This window comes from Arachis ipaensis, chromosome B6 (assembly GCF_059453495.1).
Source record: "Arachis ipaensis isolate K30076 ecotype BB chromosome B6, ASM5945349v1, whole genome shotgun sequence".
Classification (NCBI taxonomy): domain Eukaryota; kingdom Viridiplantae; phylum Streptophyta; class Magnoliopsida; order Fabales; family Fabaceae; genus Arachis; species Arachis ipaensis.
Window position 1 is genome coordinate 67813585 of NC_142441.1, and position 21466 is coordinate 67835050.

General features: G+C 32.7%; 2 protein-coding genes and 1 long non-coding RNA gene across 3 annotated transcripts; 1 reads left to right on the forward strand and 2 right to left on the reverse strand.

Annotated features, from left to right (window-relative positions):
* Positions 1-213: 213 nt before the first annotated feature.
* Positions 214-17566, forward strand: LOC107648765 (Pollen Ole e 1 allergen and extensin family protein). Its single transcript, XM_016352586.3, has 2 exons — positions 214-394; positions 17199-17566. The coding sequence occupies exons 1-2, from the start codon at positions 214-216 to the stop codon at positions 17564-17566; spliced, it is 549 nt and encodes a 182-aa protein (XP_016208072.1).
* Positions 2426-14809, reverse strand: LOC148561172 (uncharacterized). Its single transcript, XR_015886120.1, has 3 exons — positions 14089-14809; positions 3206-3268; positions 2426-3119 (listed from the first exon to the last, which is right to left on the reverse strand). It is a non-coding gene; the product is annotated as an uncharacterized LOC148561172 (long non-coding RNA).
* A 164-nt stretch (positions 17567-17730) lies between the features above and the next one.
* On the reverse strand, positions 17731-21036 carry LOC107648766 (vacuolar protein-sorting-associated protein 37 homolog 1). Its single transcript, XM_088491783.1, has 7 exons — positions 20800-21036; positions 20361-20567; positions 20179-20266; positions 18621-18660; positions 18475-18521; positions 18257-18377; positions 17731-18150 (listed from the first exon to the last, which is right to left on the reverse strand). Exons 1-7 carry the CDS (start codon positions 20811-20813, stop codon positions 17990-17992), a joined length of 678 nt encoding a protein of 225 aa, XP_088347909.1. The 5' UTR covers positions 20814-21036; the 3' UTR covers positions 17731-17989.
* Positions 21037-21466: the final 430 nt, after the last annotated feature.

The window sequence follows — 21466 nt, forward strand, 5'->3', positions numbered from 1 at the left end:
TAATAATGGACTGCACGTCATAAACTTGATATATAGTAGTGGTGTGCCACGATGATTGTTCCGAATTCATATACACATAACACAAAAGGACGCCTATTATTGTGTGTATATATATACGTAACATAATTGTTAGTTCCTTTAATTTCAAGGCAGTAGAGCCATATCCATCTTTCTCTGCGTATTCGGAGAGGAAGAACCGGTTAAAGGTGAAATATGGGATTCGCAGTAGTGGTGGTGATGATCATTGCAGCCTCGGTGATAGCGGGTTGCACCAATAACATGGCAGTGTTGGCTTGGGATGAACCCCACATCATTCACGTGGCTGGAAAAGTGCTGTGCCAGGATTGTACCCAGGGTTGGAACGAATGGATTAGTGGTGGCAACCCGATCAAAGGTATAATGTTATTCCTATGTGAAGTTTCTGTCTCATGGACACAAAAATTGCTTTCTGTTCGCAATTATACGTGTTTCTGTATCTTATCTACGTGTTTTGCTTTCGAAACAATATATAAACACAAACATAGCTGCGATGAATTTTATTTATTCACTTGTTACAAGAAGAGTAGACTTATACGGTCAAGATTATTAAAAATCGGACGGTTCAGAGAATTAGAGAAATTTAAAGATTTAGAAATTCAGTCAGACTTGAACGGAATATAAAGTTAGACAGCTAAATCTTTTTTGAACCAACACTACAAGAAAACATAAAAAGCTGAAAAAAGTGTGGCGATAGCTTTTCGCCACGCTTTTTGAGTTATTGCCGCGCTTTTGAAAGGGTCACATATGCTAACGTAGCAATTGTTCTATCGCCATGCTTTTGGGACCTATCGCCATGCTTTATTTTTTGCCACGCTTTTGCAGTAAGTGTGGCCGTATGTGAGAGATATAGCCACGCTTTTAAAGCAGATATAGCCACGCTTTTAAAGCGTGGCAATAGCGAGAGATACGACCACACTTTTAAAGCATGGCAATAGCGAGAGATACTGCCACGCTTTTAAAAGCGTGGCGATAGCAAGAGATACGGCCACGCTTTTAAAGCGTGGCAATAGCAAGAGATACGGCCATGTTTTTAAAGCGTGGCGATAGCCTTATCAAATTTAAAAAAAAATCATTTTTCTGACTTTATCTTTCATCACTGCACAATATAAATTTTTAGTCCTTTTTTATTACCAAACATATAAAGATAGTATGCAATTTTTATTACAAGACAAATCAAATAGTAATTAGTGACATATATAAATTTTGTTATAATTGTTTTATACATTAGTACTCAAATACATAATAAATCTCGAGTTCAAAACTCTTATTTCTCAACAAGCTTCTCAACCTGAGCATAAAAGCATAGAAATAATCAAATGGCCAATGCATCATCTCCATATATTAGTCCCACCGAGAAAGAAAACACTAGGGAACTCTTTTTATATGGATAAAAGAACGGAAGGAATTTAAGAGTTTAAAATTTCAAGTCACATTATATATAATGAATTCTATGTTTGTCCTCTACCAACTAACAAAAAAAATGAAATTCTTTAAATAGTACAAAATGTTGTCACCCAATTCACGAGTAATTTCCATAACCCTCTAACGAACGAATTCTCTTGCTCGTAAAGAATTTTATAAGAATAATCACGTTGTAAGTATAGTTTCTAAACCAATAGAGAATCCTTTCGTACAAAAATTTGGTTGTCACAAGTAACAAAACCCAATAAAATTTATAACCGAAGTATTTAAACCTCGGGTCGTCTCTCAAGGAATTGCAGGGAAGTATGATTTATTATTGGTTATGGAATTGTATATTTTTGGGTTTTTAAAATAAGGAACAAGTAATTTAAATGGCAAGAAAAATAAATTAATAATTAGAAAAACTCTTGGCAAGGTATGAGAACTGGAAATCCCATCCTAGTTATCCTTATCAGGTGTGATGAGAATTGATATTGCTCCCAATTAGTTAACCCTAACTAAACAAAGGAAAGTCAAGTGGACTAATCAACTTGATTCCTCAAGTCCTAGTCAACTCCTATGGAAAGACTAGCTTTAGAGGGATCCAAATTAATCAGCAAATTCTAATTTTCAATCAACTGCTGAGTTTGACAACTCAAGTGTCACCAATTACTTCACCAAAGCCAAAAGGGAAAAATCCAAATTATTTATATCATAAATAGAAGAAAACAATCATAAATCTGATATACCTCAAATTGCATTTAAATATAAATTCAAATCTAACATGGAAATGTTCATAAGCCAATTTCGCAACATAAGTAATTAACAAGTAAAAGCATTAGAGTAAATAAAAGTAGAAGAGAAACAAAAATTAAAGGAACACTGAACCTGGAATTGGAGAAATAACCATACTCTAAGAGAAATCCTAATTCTAAAACCTAAGAGAGAGGAGAGAACCTCTCTCTCTCTCAAACTACATCTAAAACCTAAAAAAATTGTGAATTATGAATCTTGTTTTCAATTGTCTCCCTTAAATCCCCCATTCTCTGGCTTCTATTCTGTGTTTCTGGGCTTGGATTTGGGCCAAAAAAGGGTCCAGAAATCACTGAGGGCGTTTTCTGTAATTTTCTGCACGTGGCGTCCGTCATGCGTGCACGTGGGTCACGCGTGCGCGTCATTTGGAGATTTTCCTTGTCACGTGTACGCGTCGCTCGTGCTTTGCGCTAGGCACGCGTCCGCGTCTACCATGTGTGCGTGTCACTGCCATTTTCTCCAAAAACTCCATTTTGTGCGTTCCTTCCATTTTTGCGTGTTTCCTTTTTGTTCTCTAAGCCATTCCTGCCCTATAATCTCTTAAAACACTTAACACACATATCAAGGCATCGAATGGTATAAAGGGAGAATTAATATTTGGTAATTTAAAGGCCCAGGAAACATGTTTTCAATCATAGCACAAGATTAAGAAGGAAATTGTAAAACCATGCAATTTTATATGAATAAGTGAGTAAAGAGTTGATAAAAACCACTCAAATTAGCATAAGATAAACCATAAAATAATGGTTTATCACCCTCATGCATTGTTTTCTTCGTCGTCTCCATTTTCGCCACCTTCGGTAGCCGCAGCAGCCATCAGCTCCTCAAAGTTGGCTGTCTTTCTAACTCCCAAGTAATAATTCAATCTAAAACACCATATATCACATGTAGCAGTCAGAAATCAATACAGAAAATCATATGGATTAAGACAAGCAAGCATAAAATGCCTTACTCCTTTCAATAGCAAGCCCATTATTTTTCAATATTTCAACAATGGTTACCATTGTGGCAATAGCTGCAGCAAAAGAAAAGCAAATAATTCAGAAATATCACAATTGCAATCACGAAAAAAAGTTGAGAAATATTGAACTACAAAGGAACAACTCATAAATAAATCACTAAAGAAATCATGCATATATTCCTCATTAATTTTTAAATGTAACTCTCCTATCCCAGAAAAAAATGTGTTGTACTTCAAAAACAGTGAAACAACTCTACAAATATTGCATTTCCAAAACACAATGCTATCTAATACTTCAATTAACTTACCAAATTTGACAACTATTACACAATTTTTTCAAGTTCAATTGTGAATCCTTACTCAAATATGCTAGTTGCTACGCATTATTAGTAGACTTCGGAAAAATAAGCACAAAAAAGCATATTCGTAGCATATACATTCATAACCCTTCTATAATTAGAAACTATTATACTGAGTTTATGAAAGGAGGAGATAACAAGATAATGCATCAGAGAAATGAATAACATCTAGATTCAGTGTCAAATTTTATTCTTAAATCACAATCTACTTATTATTATCCCATTAGAACTAGCAAAATAAAACCTTTTTCTTTTCAATAAACATATAAGAGCTCAATTTTCTTCTAATCAAACTTAGTACTATGAATCAAGCAACTCAATTTTGAGATTTCAATTAGTTCATACAAGTAAAAGAGATCATTAGGTCAAATGCAAATGAGCCAAGCGGTGCTGAAGAAAATTAAACAAAGTAAAAGCATTAATAAGAGAGTTATATATATATATATATATATATATATATATATATATATATATATATATATATATATATATATATGTACCATTGAATCAATGGATTTCTGGTTCATGCAATACTCCTCAAGCTGTTGAAGCTCTTGAGAGAAGTTCTGCAAATACAGGAAGAAGAGACCTGAGATTGAGATTGGAACATAGAGTTACGTAGCAGCAGCAAAGTAGAAGTAGATTAAGAGGTAGCAGCGGCAGCGAATAGTAATATGTTGAGCTCGTCAATATTTATATATGGTCACTTTGAAACATTGGAGACAAAAGTGTTTGGGATCCCAGGATAAGCTATTCAACCAATCAGTTCATAATTTCTTATAAATATAAAGCAAGCTAGAGCATTAATAGCTTCTTATATTAGATTATATTAATCTAGTATGATTTTCAAATGAAAAAAATATGGAATCCATGAATTACCTTTTTCAATGATTCGGAGTGCTTACAGCTAAAGAGCTACACTTAGCAATGATTTTGTTATGCATAAACACATAAAAAAGAACAAAACATAGTTTCACAAATGAACCAATTAACCTTCTTAGATTTAACTACTATAATGACAGCAAAAGAACCACGTTCGACATTATTTTATGAGGCTCAAACAATTATCATTTAAATTTCTCTAACTACTTACAAACTAAAGAATCAGAGAACTAGAAAAGCACAAATGAATCAGTGAATAAACAGTATAAATAAAGAAGTACAAATGAATTTTGTTCAAATGAGAAGTCAACCCTTGCTAGTAACCTTGTTCTTTGGGAACTTGACGGTACCTGCGGTTCTCTCCTTCCACCGGTTCCCTTCCTTGTCGAATCAGTAAAACTTCAATTTCCAAAAATCAATAGGAAAAGAGCACTAACAATTAAAGGCACAGATTTATTGTAATATTCAAAATAAATTTTTAAATGGTGATTGAAGATTTATTGAAAAAACATGAGTTAAAGATTACAGATCAAGGATGGCATCTTCATCCTCTTTGTCGGTTGTGACATCAACCCCCTCGAGCTTGATGATGGAAGGGAGTGGCCTTGAGCAACAAACCTTCTCCAATGCTCCTATGGAAAGGAGTGGGGGTTAGGGGTTTTCAGCGACGGAAGAGAGTGGTGGTGGAGGGAGCATCAACAGAGGGTTTATTTTGGACAGTGAGCGCTGAGGGAGTCACCACCAGAGAGAGTCACCACCGAAGGAGGGTTAGGGTTTAGGGTGCGAGCAGCGATGGTGGGAGTGTCGGAACAGGGAGCACCGACGTAGGCATTGCGAGCGCCAGCGATGTTCTTCAGATTGCTGGGTCGTGGAGTGCTGCAGTTCTTTCGAAGAGTTTTGGGTTCTTTCGAAGCGCCTTTCTTTTAGGGTAAATACAAAGGGTTCGAAGAGTTTAGGGTTCGAAGGAGAAAGATAGAGTTTCGAAGAGGGTGTGCAATTTAATTAACTAATTATATCCTTTTCAAAACGCTTTTTTTTTTTCAACCTTTTGGCCACGCTTTTGAAGTGTGCCAAAAGAGTTGTAAGAAACGGCCACAGTTTTAAAACGTCACTATAACAAAATCCTGTCGCCACGCTTTAAAAACAATCTCGAATCAATTGCCACCCTTATAAAAGTGTGGCCATAGACCCTTTCACCACGCTTTTTAAGTGTAGCAAGAAAAAATGTGGCCAAATCTCTAATCAATCGCCACCCTCATAAAAGCATGGCCATTGACTGCTTTTGGCCACGCTTTTAAAGCGTGAAAAAAAAGCGTGGCCATAGGCCTTTTTTCTTGTAGTGCAGTTCCAATAAGCATTTTTTATTATCTTCTTCTTTTTTTATTCTTCTTATACATGTTCTATAAAATTATTTAGTACAGAAATTTTGATACACAATATAGAAATTTTAGTACATAGCATAAAAAATTTGAAGGATCACATGCCTAAAACATTGACACCCAACAAAATATGCACAACATAGGAATTTTGGTGCATAGTACAAAAATTTTGATACACATCACAAAATTTTTGGTGCACAATGCATATATTTTTGAAGGACCACATGTCTAAAATATTGACATCTAACTAACAAAATACGCACGGCCCAGAAATTTCAATGCACACCACAGAAATCATTGAAAGACTACATGCCCAGAATATTTGTAACGATCTAACTTTCGACACATTCGAACAATTGCCAATCGTCAAAGGTTACCACTTAGTTGACCTATGGGACCCTAAACTTTGTATTACGTATATAGATATGAGTTTGTTACGCTATCGAATTCGCATAACTTAGCCAAGTTTTATGAATTTGCGCTTGAATTAAAGACAAATCTAAGTGAAATAATACAATCACATAACGAAATAAAAAATAAAGCAGTTATCATATAATGCCTCAAGGTTCTGTTCATAGATCTTCCAATTAACATAGAAAGTCGTCACAGATACCCAACCAATAATACTTATAATTCAGAAGTTAGTACATAGTAAACTTATAAATACATAGAAAAAATAACCATTTTTATCCACAAATATTTAAAACAATGATAAAACTATCTATAAAGAACAAAACTAATGTTGCACCCACCAAAAATGCATTATGCTTGACAAAAATACCCAAACATTAAAATTTTATTAACTCTGTTAAAAATTTAAACAAAATTCTCAAATTATCCTTATCTTTATCATTTTCAACATCTGAACAATCACTACTTTTATTTTTTCAAACCCTAAAAACCTCCATAACCTCCACTTTAATCACCTTTAACTCATAACAACCACACTAACACCACTACCAACATTACCAACATGATTATCAACAATTGAGAGGATAATTAATCTGGATGATACTAGACGAACGAATGCTTGGGATTAAAATCCTGTGGATCTAACATAGGGTAACCAGAAATTTCACCATCCAAAATTTGTAGTGGTTCATACTTATACCCAATCCCTATAAATTGATACAAAAAATTGAAGATCTTGTTAGGTTTTCCTTTGCAAAACTAAACCTAGTAGCTAACAAAGCCCGCCACGTCAACTTTGCCGATGTCACAGATGAGATTGCCACTAGGATGCAGCATTCCCTGATGAACTTGTTGCCAAGGGGAATACCATTGTGGCAATGTTCGAATTGGAAATAGAAGCCCTCAAAACCTTCAAGAAGTGGGAAGAACCGCACAACGGTGAGTCCATGAAGATGAGGAGAAAGAGAGGATGAAACAAAAGTTGGAAGTGGTGAAGATAAAAGACTTTATTAACTTGCAAATGAGGAAGTTTTTGAAGGAGCATGAAGAGTGGCTTGACAAGCTTATGAAGACGCTGGAATAGAAAGAGAAAGAGAGGGTGTTAAGAGGAAGAGGTAGTGTTGGTGGTGGTGGTGTTGCTAGTGCTAGTGTAGTTGTTGTTATGAATAAATATTGTTAAGGTGGAGGTTATGGAGTTTTAGGATTTAAAAAAAAATTGGTGATGGTTCAGATGTTGAAGATGATAGAAAAATAAGGATAATTTGGGAATTTTGTGAAAAATTTTAATAAAGTAAATAAAAATTTAATGTTTGAATATTTTTTGCAAATATAATGCATCTTTGATCGGTACAACATTAATTTTATTATTTTATGTATAATTTTATCAGTGCTTTGAACATTTATGGGTAAAAATGGTTATTTTTCCAAATACAGATATATACATACAATACATATGACATTCCATAACCTAGCCTACACATGAGCCCCTAGTTTGGTACCCAAGCTAACATAAAAGACAGTAAAATCTTACCCCTCAGAAAATACTGCAAATGAAAGGGGGACAAAATCTAGTACTGAAGATGACCTATCCTATAAGGCTACAACTGTCTTCAAAATCGGAAACCCACTCTACTATCGTCATCTTAGAATCATCGCATGCAGCCTCCGACCTATCTCTTATAGCTCCACCACCCGAGGAGGGATCAGAAGCCTCCTCTACTAGATCCTCCTTAGGATCCTCCTCCTTAGATGATTAGATCACAGGTCTGTCACCCCTAACTGGAGTGAGTGCCTCTCTTAGGGGATCTAACTGTGCAACCAACTGATCAACAGGAAAGGGATCCAACGGAGGCTTTGATGGTGTGTCGAGCTGTGGATCAACATGAAGTCCATCAGGATGGAACTCTTCTTGATAGTAGTGTGGAGGGAAGGCATGATGAGTACCTCCTAAATGTAAGGCAAAAAGTGAAAATTCGTAGGGCTGGTATAGGTTGAATTCCAAACGATACAGTGAAAAAGCAGAAGGACGATCACGGAATGTATACATCCAAGTACGTGACTCTCCCCAACTGATGGCGCTCTCTAGCATAAGGTCCCCATAAGGAAATACAGTCGGCATCTCAATGAACATAACTCTTGTGCTAGCGATCATCACCGTAGGATCCATCTGTGGAAAAAAGGAAGGAAAAGGGGTGAAAACCTACGTTTCCCAGCAAGGTACTAATCTAACGAAGGGGATGAATTGTATATGGTTCCTAGGGCACAAAGTATAGTGTAAAAGATCGTCGTAAGTTTTACCATGTTAACCATAGGTTCAATGGTTGTTTTGCACTTAGTTTTTATAGTCAGACTCTCATTAACTATACTCTAGTCTTTGTTAGTATATGTGATGAGTGAAAAACTGATGTGTTCGAATACTGGCAAGTGCACCATATCATTCAAGTAATACCACGGTGAGTGGATATTATTCCCGTGAGGATTAATGGATTGAGGCAAGCAAGGTCTAATTGAATCTCTAATTAGATCAATCAAACCTTAGATTTTAAGTTGTGGATCTTGAAGAAAAGAAAGAACAGTGAAGAAAAGAACGAGAGAACGCTTTATGAAGTTGGAAGAAAATCAATGGATGAGGATGTTGAAGGCCATGGAGATGTTTGATTCTTGGAAGGTGTGGTATAGTGTGGTATAGTCATCGAGGGTCCTGCTAACATTGTTGTTCTCCTATGCCATTCTCTCTTCCGCTTCTTTCTTAGATTTTGATTTCTTCCTTAGTTGTGCAAGCATTCTTTGTAATTCAGGATCAAAAAGTGTGCAATCTTCTCTCCCTTGCATACACAAACAAAATAGAAATAAAATGTACCGTGTTGAATAAAAAGGAAGAAAAAAAGAATAATAAGAAATTAAAAAACAAACATCTAATTTTGTGATTCAACCAAATGTATGTGGTCAATCTCAGTTAATCCATGACAATGGTGCCAAAAACTTGATATGCCAAAACATGATGGACTAATATTGGTAAGTTTACCAAGTCACTTTAAGTAATACCACGGTGAGTGGATATCGTTCCTACGTGGATTAAAGGATTGAGCAAAGAACTTCTAATTGAATCTTTAATTAGATCAACGAACCTTTGTGAAGGAAGGATGAGATCTTGAAATAATAATAGTAAAGTATGTGAATGAATGCTTATGAAAGATTAGAGAAATAAATAATGAATGGAGATGTTAAGATTTTGAAGATGTTTAATTTTTTGAATAGGAAACGTTCATGTTTTTTCATTTTAACTCATGTAAGATACTTTCACAACAAATCATATAAAATTAAACTCAAATTCCTTAGCAATTCAATTTTTCTTTATCTTATTTAATTGCCAATTTCTTGGTCAATTAATTAACAAAAAGAGGTTAAGCACAATTCCGATTTAAAGTCACACAACCATTCAAAAGCTATTCCTAGTCAATTTGAAAAATTATGAAAAAGAGTTTCAAGCTAATCCCGATATTAAAATTCCCAAGATAATAAAGGAATCCAAGATAGAGTTAGAATATTTTCCAATATTTCTAATCATTGAGATGAAGAACGAAACTCAATTTTAAAAAAGTATCAATGCATTAATCAAAATAAAAGAAACAATCAATTTATAATTCCATAAAAATCAAGCAGAGCTCCTAACTATAACAAAAGAGAATTAGTGACTCATGATAAATAGAAAAATAAACTAAAACTAATGAATATGAGATGCTGGATTCCAGATGATCCTCAATGAACCATTGCTCGCTTATTTATATTCTAAATCCTAACCTAAAATTCAAATTCAAACTAAATCTAATCTTATCTTTTAAAGAATAAAATAAATAAAACAATAATTCAAATTTAAATTAAAACCAACTCTTATCTTTCTAGAAGAAGATAACAATAACTAATCATTCAAATCTTAAATCTTTAGAGAGTCTGGGCCGAATCAAAGTATCCTAGAAGAGATTTCTGGGCACTGGCGCTAAACTTGGAGACTGGGCACTGGACTTGGAGTTCTAGCGCCGGGCTTGGACAGTTGGCGCTGGGCTCCCACTCCTTTGGCTCTTTTGGGCATCTAGTGCCATCCTCTGGCGTTGGGCCCCAATGTATTTCGGGCCTGGATGTCGGGAGCTACTCTTATCTTTCTTCGAACGCATTGAGCGCCAAGGTTTGGCGCTTGACTTCTTAACCCACCAGGCTCTAAGGCTTGGGCACTGGGTGCCCATTATTTTGCAAAATTATTGAAGTTGGGCGCCAGGTCTTGAAGTAGGGCGCGATATTGTGGACTTTGAACTCCTACACCTGTTTCCTCCTCAAAGCCTTTTCTGTTTGCTTCTCTTCACCGAATTTCTTTAAAGAATACTCCTAAATATACAATAATTCTAAAACAACTCCAAATATATAGATTAGCTATGAAAACTTTAATTAAAACATAAAACTTTAATTTAAACATAAGAAAATTATTAAAAAGAGATGTAAAAATTATTAAAGATGTCCAAACATCAAATACTCTCCTCATACGTATCACTCGGATTAGGATGCCCGTGTTTACACTCAATTATGACTTTTTTCCTCTTTTGTGCTCACTATTCTTGAATTTTTCCACTCTTAGATTGTTTTAATAAGTTGCATTTCATAAATTAAGAAACAAAGAGGCCAAACTAAGATAAACTTAATCATAGAAACTTTCAATTTGAAAAAAAATCATATTATAGGACAAAGGACACAAAACAAGGATGGACACTTTTTAGAGTTTTAGAGACACTAGAATAATTTTCGATCCCAATTGATATCCCAGAGTAATTTAAAACAAATCTAAAATTTTGAATACTTAAAAATTTAAATCAACAACCTTGTTAATTATATTGTATGACATTCTCCTCATCTTTTTTTTCTTGCACTTCAAGAACACCACCTCTTTCGCTTTTTTTTTAATTCTTTTTTGTCTACACTTCAAGAACACTATCGTTTTTTTTTTCTTTTCTTTTTTTGTTCGTTTTTTCTTTTTTGAATTTTTTAGTTTATTGTAATGTGACTCTAAAGTAAATTTGCAAAAATAGAAGATAAAACAAAGAGACTAAACAAGAACACTAGCATGTCTAGATAAATCAGAATTTACCTACAACATATAACTGATATCAAATGTTAAGAAAATGTCGACGAAATTAAAAGGAATTAAAAAGAAGACACATTGCAAAAACACAGAAAACGGATAAGGATTTTCCTACTAGACCAAATAAAGTCTTTTGACAAATCTTAACAACAAATCAAACTAAAACATGGACTACATAACTTCAAAAATTAATGCTAAATTTGTGACCCCGAATGAACTTGAAGAGCTTTCTTGGTCTCTTTGATATTCAAACATCACTACATAATTTCAACACCACTATTTTGAGACGAACTCTTGGTCTCTTTGTTGTCTAAGACCAGCATAGTATAATTCTTTTAATATTCAGATCCTTTAACAAGACAATATTACCATTCTGCCCTCAGTTTTAAAATGCCAAAAATGTCCTCTTGAACACATATCATAAGATGGGCGTCCCTACATCGTTTTTGTCCCCAACGTTTGGGGTAAATCTCAAAGTTGTTCCTAATATTTGAATCGTCCTATTTAAGTCCCTAACGTTTCAAAATTGATTCAATATTGTCCTGCCGTTAGGAATTTGTTAACAGAATTGACGGCGGGACAAAATTGAGACGATTTTGAAACGTTAGGGACTTAAATAGGACGAACACGTTAGGACAAAAACGATATATAGAAATAAATTTTACTTTTATTCTTCAATAATATTAATTTTTTACGGTACATAGTTATTCAATTAGTTTTTAATCACATCTAAGTAAATTACACTTAATCACATTAATTTTTTATTCTAAATAAATTTATTTTTTTATAATTTTACTCTTAAAAATTTTTACTCATCATAAAATGTTTGTAGAATGACTAGTACATAAACTTGTGGGGAAAAAATGATACATATACAATAAAGTAATGTGATTCTAGTCATTTTATAAGCATTTCATGATGAGTAAAAATCTTTAAGAGTAAAATTATAAAAAAATAAATTTATTTAGAATCAAAGTAATGTGATTAAGTGTAATTTACTTAAATGTGATTAAAAAATAATTGAATAACTATGTACCGTAAAAGATTGATATTAGTGAAGGATAAAATTAAAATTTATTTCTATGTATCGTTTTTGTCCCCAACGTTTTCATCTTATTTAAGTCCCTAACGTTTCAAAATCGTCTCAATTTTGTCCCGCTGTCAATTCCGTTAACAGATTTCTAACGGTAGGACAACATTGAGTCAATTTTGAAGTGTTAGAGACTTAAATAGGACGATTCAAACGTTAGGGACAACTTTGAGACTTACCCCAAACGTTGAGGACAAAAATGATACTTTACTCTTTTAATTACTTTTATATCCTTACTTCCAAATTTGTACATTTTTATCATTAATCTTTTATGATATGTCCTTTTACATCCTTTTTCTTTTGTATTTATTTTTTTATCCTTCATCTTTATTTATAATTATTATTTTATCCTTTAATCTTTATCCTTAAAATATTTTATATTTCTTTTTCTCTAAATTACCATCTTATCCTTAACATTTTATAATATGATTGTTTTACCCTTTCCTCTTCAATTTTACCATTTAAGCATTATACTTTTTCTTAAATGATGATTTTGCACCTAACTTCTCACTTTGAATATTTTAACCTCCTATTTTATCAAAATGACTATTTTATCTTTATATTAAATTATCTATTTTAATATTCTCTTTTATTCAAAATGACTATTTTTCATTTATATTTCATAATTATCTAATCTAACTTTAACTTTTTATGCAATGACCTTTTTATCCCTTATTTTACTAGTTTATTCTTAATTTTTATCTAAATGAACATTATACCCTTATTTTCCATATTCATTTATCCTAACTTTATTTTTTTTTATCAAAAATAACAAATTTGTCCCTTATGACTCCCAACTTACTATTTTATCTTAAATTTTTTTGCTAAGGACTCTTTTATCCTCTTAGCCTAAATTACCATTTTATCCCTAATCTTTGACCCTTATCTTTTATCTTGTTATATTTACACTTTTATTCCTAAACTCTACTAACATTTTTTTATAATTAAATTTTTATTTCTAGGACTCCTATGGTCATATTTTTAAACATTGTCGTTTGTTATTTATACTTTTAGCCCACTTTTTACTCCAAGTTACATTTTAAAACCAAGTGTGGTGCATGATATATTTTACATGGACATCAACTTTGTTTTTATGATTCTCCTAGACTCTTTTAACTACTTTTCTTTCAATCTTTCAATCTTTTACTTAATTAATTTTATTAAGAACTTCTTTATAAGTTCTTATCTTGATTTTCAACCTATGTAAAAGTATGACTTAACCACAAAAATATAGAGGTGTAACATATTCCATTCCATATTCAACATATATGCTTCTATAACATTTTCAAGTCTCTAAGACCCTTTCTTTTAATCTTTCATTCTTTTACTTTCTTAAATATTATGAGCATCCTTTTATGATTTCTTCTCTTGATTTTCATCTTTTACAAAACCATGCATATTTTTTAGCCCCAAGATTGCATACATAATTCGGCCATCATACATCATCAAATATATCCATAAAAAATTCATATAAACCATCATCAACATACTTTAATGTTTCATTCATCATACAAGCGTCATCAAGCACACTCAAAATCATCATTAACCATCATCAAAACATCATTAAAACATCAATAGAAGCATTTTATCCAAAGAAAAAGCTTTCTAACTATCCTAACCCTTACCTTCCTTGTTAGTGCTTCTAAGTTTACTCCTTTAATCCTTATGATCACAACAACCTCCCTTATGAATTTGGATTCTTGATGTATGAACTTCTTAAGAATACTAGAACATGGTTTATGAACAAGATACCATCAAAACAACTTTTTGGATCATAGAAGGACCATGGGCGAATTTACAAGAAGAGAGGAGGAAGATTTGTTCTTACTATTAGAAGTGATGTATCCTTGATCTTTAGAGACTCCTAGGCTTAATTGTCTAAGCAAGAAAAATAAAATCATGATTCCTTCTTGGAACCACAAAGTTGTCGAACATAAGGAGAAAGAAAAAGGAAAAATTCTCCTTACTCACCTTGATGATCTTGAGATGGAAAACAAAGAAGATAATGAGAGTTATTATTGGGCTAACTTGGATTCTTAAGAAGAGAGGTTATGTTCTTGAAAATGGAAGAAGAATTTGAATGAAGGTTTGAGTGTTCATGCTCTCTTTTTCATCCTCTCAATTTCGGTCATTCTCTCCTTTTTTTTTTTCTTTCTCTTTGGTTTCTTTTCTTCTTACTAGATAACTTAGAGTAATAAGTGGTGAAAGGTTAGAATATTTGGTGAAAGGAAAAAGGATTGGAAACGTTGGGAACAAGGAGAGATAAGGGTGGAGTTTTAGTTTTCTCTTTCCTTTTTCTTTCTTCAATCTTATCTCACTTTTCTTTCTTAATAACTTGGACAGAAATTAAGCATGTGATGAAATGAGATGATGATCAGATGGCCGAAGGTTAGAAGAAGGAGAGTGAGGAGTTAGTGATGTAGTTTAGATGACATAATCATTCTTATCCTTAGGTATTTACCACATGTTTCATTTAATTTCCTTTTTTTTCTTTTTGATCTTATCTCACTCTTCTTTCTTACTAATTATGACATAAATTTTAGCATTTGAGGCATTAGGAAGGGTAAGAGAGAGTCAAAAGCTTAGTTTGATAAAATTTTTTGTAGTAATTTTTGCACTTTTTAAAAACACAATCACCTTATTTTATATTTAGTAAATTAAAAAATTCATCATATATTTATGCTTGCAATTTTTAAAAATTAAAAATGCTTTTAAAAGCACTTAAAGAGAATTTTTTAAAATTGACTTGTGCTTATTAAAATTAAAAAGGCTAATATAGTCTTATACATTAATTAATATCTAAATTTTAAAAACTATTATAGTATTTTTAAATTTTAAATTTAAAAGCACCTAATGTATATTATAGTATTTTTAAATTTTAAAAACTATTTTACTAAATACATTTGTTTACTTATGTTTATTAAAAACCAATTTTAATTTTATTTACTAAATACATATGCTACAACTTTTAAAACATTAGTTTTTAATGGTTAATTTTCATAAATTACTTTTAAAAACTAAAAACTATATCAAACTAAGGCGAAGTTAGAAAAAAGAGAAGAGTGAAAAATTATCTTGTGTGATAAAATCCTTGTGACATAATCAAGCTTATCTTATGTTAATTTACCACATGCTCTTATCTCTCTTTTCTTCCTTGGTTCCTAAGACATAAGATTTGATCATGTGATATATTAGAGAGTGAGAGAGAGAACTGATTTTTGGAGAAGAGATAACTGATAGATAATTAGTTCATATGATGAAATATTGGTGACATAATCATGTTCGTCTTAAATTAATTTATCACATAGTGAATGAGTATATGGTGGACAATGGTTTATGAAAGGAGAATGAATGTAAAACTTGTGGTTGGGATTGATTCTTGGAGAATAATTATTAAAAGTGGTAATTATTTGATTACTTATTTTTACTGTATTAAATATAGTGGATAATTATACGGGTATGAAAAATAATGGTATCATAAATTATTTTAATTTTAAAATATTTTTAAAATATTTTGGTGAAGTTAAACTCATCAAAAAAATATCAGCCAAAGATTTTTACTGTATTAAATATAGTGGATAATTATACGGGTATGAAAAATAATGGTATCATAAATTATTTTAATTTTAAAATATTTTTAAAATATTTTGGTGAAATTAAACTCATCAAAAAAATATCAAAGATTTTTACGAATAACTGTGTAGTAATATATATTTTCGACCCACCTCGTTAATACAAAGTCAACCATGATTCTCAATTTTCGCAAATTCCAGTTGCATAATGTCTGAAAAATTGTTTTACCAAAAATCGGGTTTTTTTAATGTTGACCCATCCAATCAACAAAATACATTTGTGCTATGAGCAAATATTTTTGTGCTATGTGCAAAAATTTTGATACTATATCCATAAGTTTATATTGTGTAAAAATTTTTATGTTTTGTGCAAAAATTTCTATGCTATATTAATAAGTTTTTGTGCTCTACAACAAAAATTTTTTTGTTGAAAAAGCGTAGAAAAAGAGAAAGCAATGACGTATGCACGCGTCTTTTTTTTTTTTTGTTAGGCTTGTGCTAACTTAGTTAGATTTAGTTACAAAAACGCTTGTACATGTAGTATGACTATATAATAAAATAGTTTATTTTTATATAAATATACTTTAAAATATGATTTTAAATAACTAGATTTTTTAACCAATTTTTTACAATAGGTTTTTAAACCCGAACTAGACCAGCTAAATAACCAGTTTTCAATTAATCGGCCTGAACTAGCCAATTTGTTCTAGTTCTCAGAATATTGGATTTTGGATATTATACTGTCAAGTTTATTGGTTCTAAAAACGGTAACAAGACCTATTTGGTCTGTCAAATGTTTTCTATTTTAATTTTCAATATTTTCTGTTATATTTTATGAAAGAATAAAGTTAAAAAAAAAATAAAAAAAAAAAACATTTTTGAAAATAGAAGGCAAGAGCTTGGGGAAATTCTATCCGAAACTATGAAGATAGCTGAAGATTTTGGAATATATGGGGCTTACAGTCGCCGAAGTGAAGAAGAAGGAAGAAGATGAAGACCGCTTTCCCCTTTCTATCTGAATCTTTATTAATAGCTATTTGTTATAATTTTGGGAGACCCCCATACTTGACATTTGTGCATATTGCAATAAAATTATTATCTTTGAAAAAAAAAAGTTTTCACCGTTCTCATTATTATACTAATTCTTGTCTTTGCACTATTAGGAGTCAAGGTGTCTCTAACGTGCATGGACAAGAGAAGCAGGGTTGTGTATTATACAAGTGACGCTACAGATGAGTTGGGGCAATACGAAATAACCGTGAACAAGTATGTCAACGGCAAGGAACTGTATACGAAGGGGTGCACAGTGAGGTTGGTGTCATCCCCAGACAATGTTTGCAATATCCTTACTGACTTTGGTGGTGGAAACTCCGGCATCAAGCTCAGCCGCCCAACATCCATGTATCGTGGTTTGATCAAACACTTGCTCAAACCTTTGTATTATACGACTCCTATGTGTGATAAGCCGGACACCGATAACTCTGATTCTGAATACAAAGATGCACAAGGACAACGAGGCCACTACCAATAAATGGCAATGTACTTTCTTTGTTCCCCATTTCTTTCCCTTCGTTATCTGTTATTTTCCCCTTTCCCATTTTTTTTTTTTGGTAACTCCCTTTCCCATTTATAAACTCTTGCAAGAAAGTGTTTAGCGTGTGTCAAGAAAATAAAATAAAAAAGAAATTAATATACCGAAAATTTAGTAATTTCAAGCTATATAACGTTTCATCGTCCAAAATAATAATAAAAAAAAAACAGAAAAAAAAAGAGCGAGCTGTTATAATGTTCCCCATCTGTAACGGATGGCACTATCCAAACGACTATAAATTTAATATAATTGGTGCCAAACAGCATTGATCAATTTCCAGATATATTGACAAGAATGAAAACAAAGTAACAAAGTAGAATACAATTTTGACAAGAGTTAATTTTCATATTCCATATGTTGTGCTCATATATTTGATGTCTTGGCAGCAAGATGTATGAGACTTTTACGGTGGTAAGCGATACGTAGCTTCTTGTAATTCTGCAAAAATGATGCAAGGTCAATCTCTCTGTCGAGTATTTTCTGGTGTAGATTTTCAGATTCCTCATCTGTCTTATTCATAGACTCTGCAAAATAATAATTTAATTTCGTCAAATTCATGAAACACCAGAAGCCGTCTCAATAGTAATAAGTTTGTGATCTATTGCGTCGAATTATCAATTGAAATCATACCTTGAATCCTGTGGATAAGGGATGCTGGGGAATTCATCTTCAGCATTTCTTCTTTCTGTTTCTCAAGCTCGCTTAGTTTCTCTTTAGCAGCAGCTAACTCAGTTGTCCGAATAATGCTACTCTGTTATAAAGGAGTAAGGAGGGAAATTTTATGTGGGAAATTTTATATTACCATAAAATTTCCCAAAAATAACCATAGTATAGGATTTCAATCTTACTTGATTCCTGAGTTCCATTATACGAGGTTCCTTTTTTAGATTTTCCTCTGCATTAAACAGAAAATTTGTGATGCTCTGCAATACTTAGTTGCAGCACAACCATCAAATGGCAGCACATCATAATAATAAATAATAATATAACTCACCCGCTAGCTGCAAATTCTCTTTGCAAAGTTCATCTTTCAGCTGATCAAATAAATATACAATAAAAAGTTAACACATAAGCATATATAAAGACAACTAAACAAGCATCAGCAACAGAAGGAAAACTGCCTGAGGAAAAGATTTGTATAGATTATAGAACAATAGATCAATAGAAATCAGCTAAACCTTATCCAATACATTTGGACGGAACCACTTGTCCAATTGTGCGAAGTTTTCTAGATTAGTATGATAAAGGCAACTGTTTGACCATTGATCTGTAATAATCAGTATATATTGCTACCATTCCAGTATGGCACCAATGAATTTCAAATTCTCAGTACTAGTAGCTGCAGACTGCACAAACATATGTACTCACCGGATTTAGTGCCAATCCCCCCATTATAGCTAGCACATGGTGGAGGCACTAATCTCAATAGATGTCTTATTCATAGAATGTTCCTAATATATCCAAAAACACAGGAAACTAATGATTGTCCTTCTAACTGTATATATTAAGGGTAACTCTGAAGGAAGAACAAAGAAGTTAAAATACATTTTTGGATCAAAATCACATTTTGAAATGGTAGAAGACTGTAAGTCATAGACAACTAGCATTAGTTATAGGGTTTGGCACACCAAACATGCAATACTCCTCAACAAAGCATAGGGTGATGCTTTTATCTATGAACCCTAGAGGCAAATGGTATATATGGTAAGAACCTTCTAAAGCTTGTAATATCAGTTTACAATTCATCCCAAATGCAGAATGGCCCAATAACAGCATGCCGGTAGAATTTCTCAAAATTACGTTAATGCATATCACCTCTTTTCATGCTTATACTCTCCAAAACTAGAAAGATCAAGGTATACTAAGACAATAAACCAAACACTGTCTCAGCATGATATATAGTCGCAAAGAGATTCTGAAGTGAATGAAAAATCAATCAGGGAGATGCTTTGGTTCCCTCCGAAAATTAGAGGTACGTTACCTTCTGTGATTCTGTCATGTATTAGTCTATGATAAATCTATTTATCACTCATTTAACGCATCCAATAAATCTCTTTGCAATTTTATTCGAATACGAAGTATTATATTTGAATTGAATCCTAAACAATTAACTTATCGCATTATTTCTACTCTTATAGAAGTATAGAGCTTAATAAATACTTGCATAGTTCTAGAGTATATTTAATGTATACTCCAAAACTTATTTTTATCCAAACTTTAACTACATGTTCAATTGATTAGATGTGATAATTTGATGTGTTATATGCCATAGAGGGTAATATACTTCTTTGGAAGGTACCCGAAGAAATTGCCGGTCAGAAAAGACAGTTATCTAAACTGCCAGGGGAACAAAGTAGCTCTTCATAGCCCTTACAAATACATTGAAACAAATATTTTCATATCAACTTACAAAAAACTATCTCAACATAATGTAGAAGCAGCACTAAGCCACTTCCATAAAACCTACTAACATAAAAAGCAATCAAGGCAGCAACAAAATTGCGAGGCATCAAGTTACCATACATTAGAGAGAAAGCATGTATTCAACTCACATTATTTTGAGTCTTGACCATATCAAGCGAATTTAGGAACTGTTGATAAGTATCCTTGTCGGACAACATCTTCCTCAACTCGTCGATACTGATAAATTGACAAAGAACAACACCATTAAGAACACCATATTCAGATGCAAATTAAATTCCCAAGAAACAAAATGGAGCGAGAGAGGTCTTACCTCTTGTCTTTCAAGGCGGCAATGACGCCGGCAGCTTCGGCAGGCGGAACATGCGACGAAGGGTGTATCCTCGGAGAAGCGTAGCCAGTGGAGGAAGCGGCGGAGGGTGTGGCAGGCCTCGATGAGCTCGGCGTGCTCATCACCGATGGAGGATACCACGACTGCGATGAAGAACCATCGTGCTGAGGTTGTTGCTCTTGTGATCCCCTAACCACCAAAAAAAAAAAAAATCAATCCAAATTTGCTTTACGGCTTTCGTTCACACACATTGGAATTCGATAACCGTTGAATCTAAGCTAGGTATATGAAAAATTCTACTTGGGATTTTAGTTTTTGTCGAATTGAAAACGAGTGTTACAAAAGATGCCATAGCGAGTTATTCCAAGGAAGTTTGGAAAATCGAAGGGGAAAGAAATAAAGAAAAAAAAAATTGAATTACCAGAATCTGAACATTGAGATGACGATCGATAACGAATTGCTGAATCACTGAGCTGAGCGAAGGAAAACCCTCGAAATTTTTGAAAAACAGAGACACGGAAGGGCACGGGTAAGCAAAAATTTAATGACTTGTCGTTCGTTCGAGTTTTTGATTTCTTGGAAGGAATATTTTTTGGGTCATGGATTCGTTACTCCCGTCTTTGTGGGGGAGTTTCATTACCATCACAATAATATTTATAAAATAAATTTTATTTTTTAAAAAGATAAATATTAAATTGATATTTAAAAGATTTTAGTGCAAATAAAATAGTATTTAATTTTTGTTATTGACAAAATAATCTATAAAATATTTTAAAATTTGACAAACGTACTCTCGAGCAAGTACGATACTGACGCGGTCTGATATTTTGGTGACCTGACAAAATCCCTTTTCGTACTCTTCCCTCTCCCTCTCAACGTATTCCTCCTCCCAACGCAGTCTCCTTTGTAAGAACTGAGTTTTAATTAATAATTTAAATAAAATAATAATTTAATTATCCGGAATAAGTTTGAAAAATTAGAAAGATTAATTAGAAAATATAAAGGTGAGATTCGGATTCAATAAATTTTTCCGAGCAAGAAAAAGTATTTTTCTGTTGAAAAAGGCATAAAGACGCGTACCGATAATT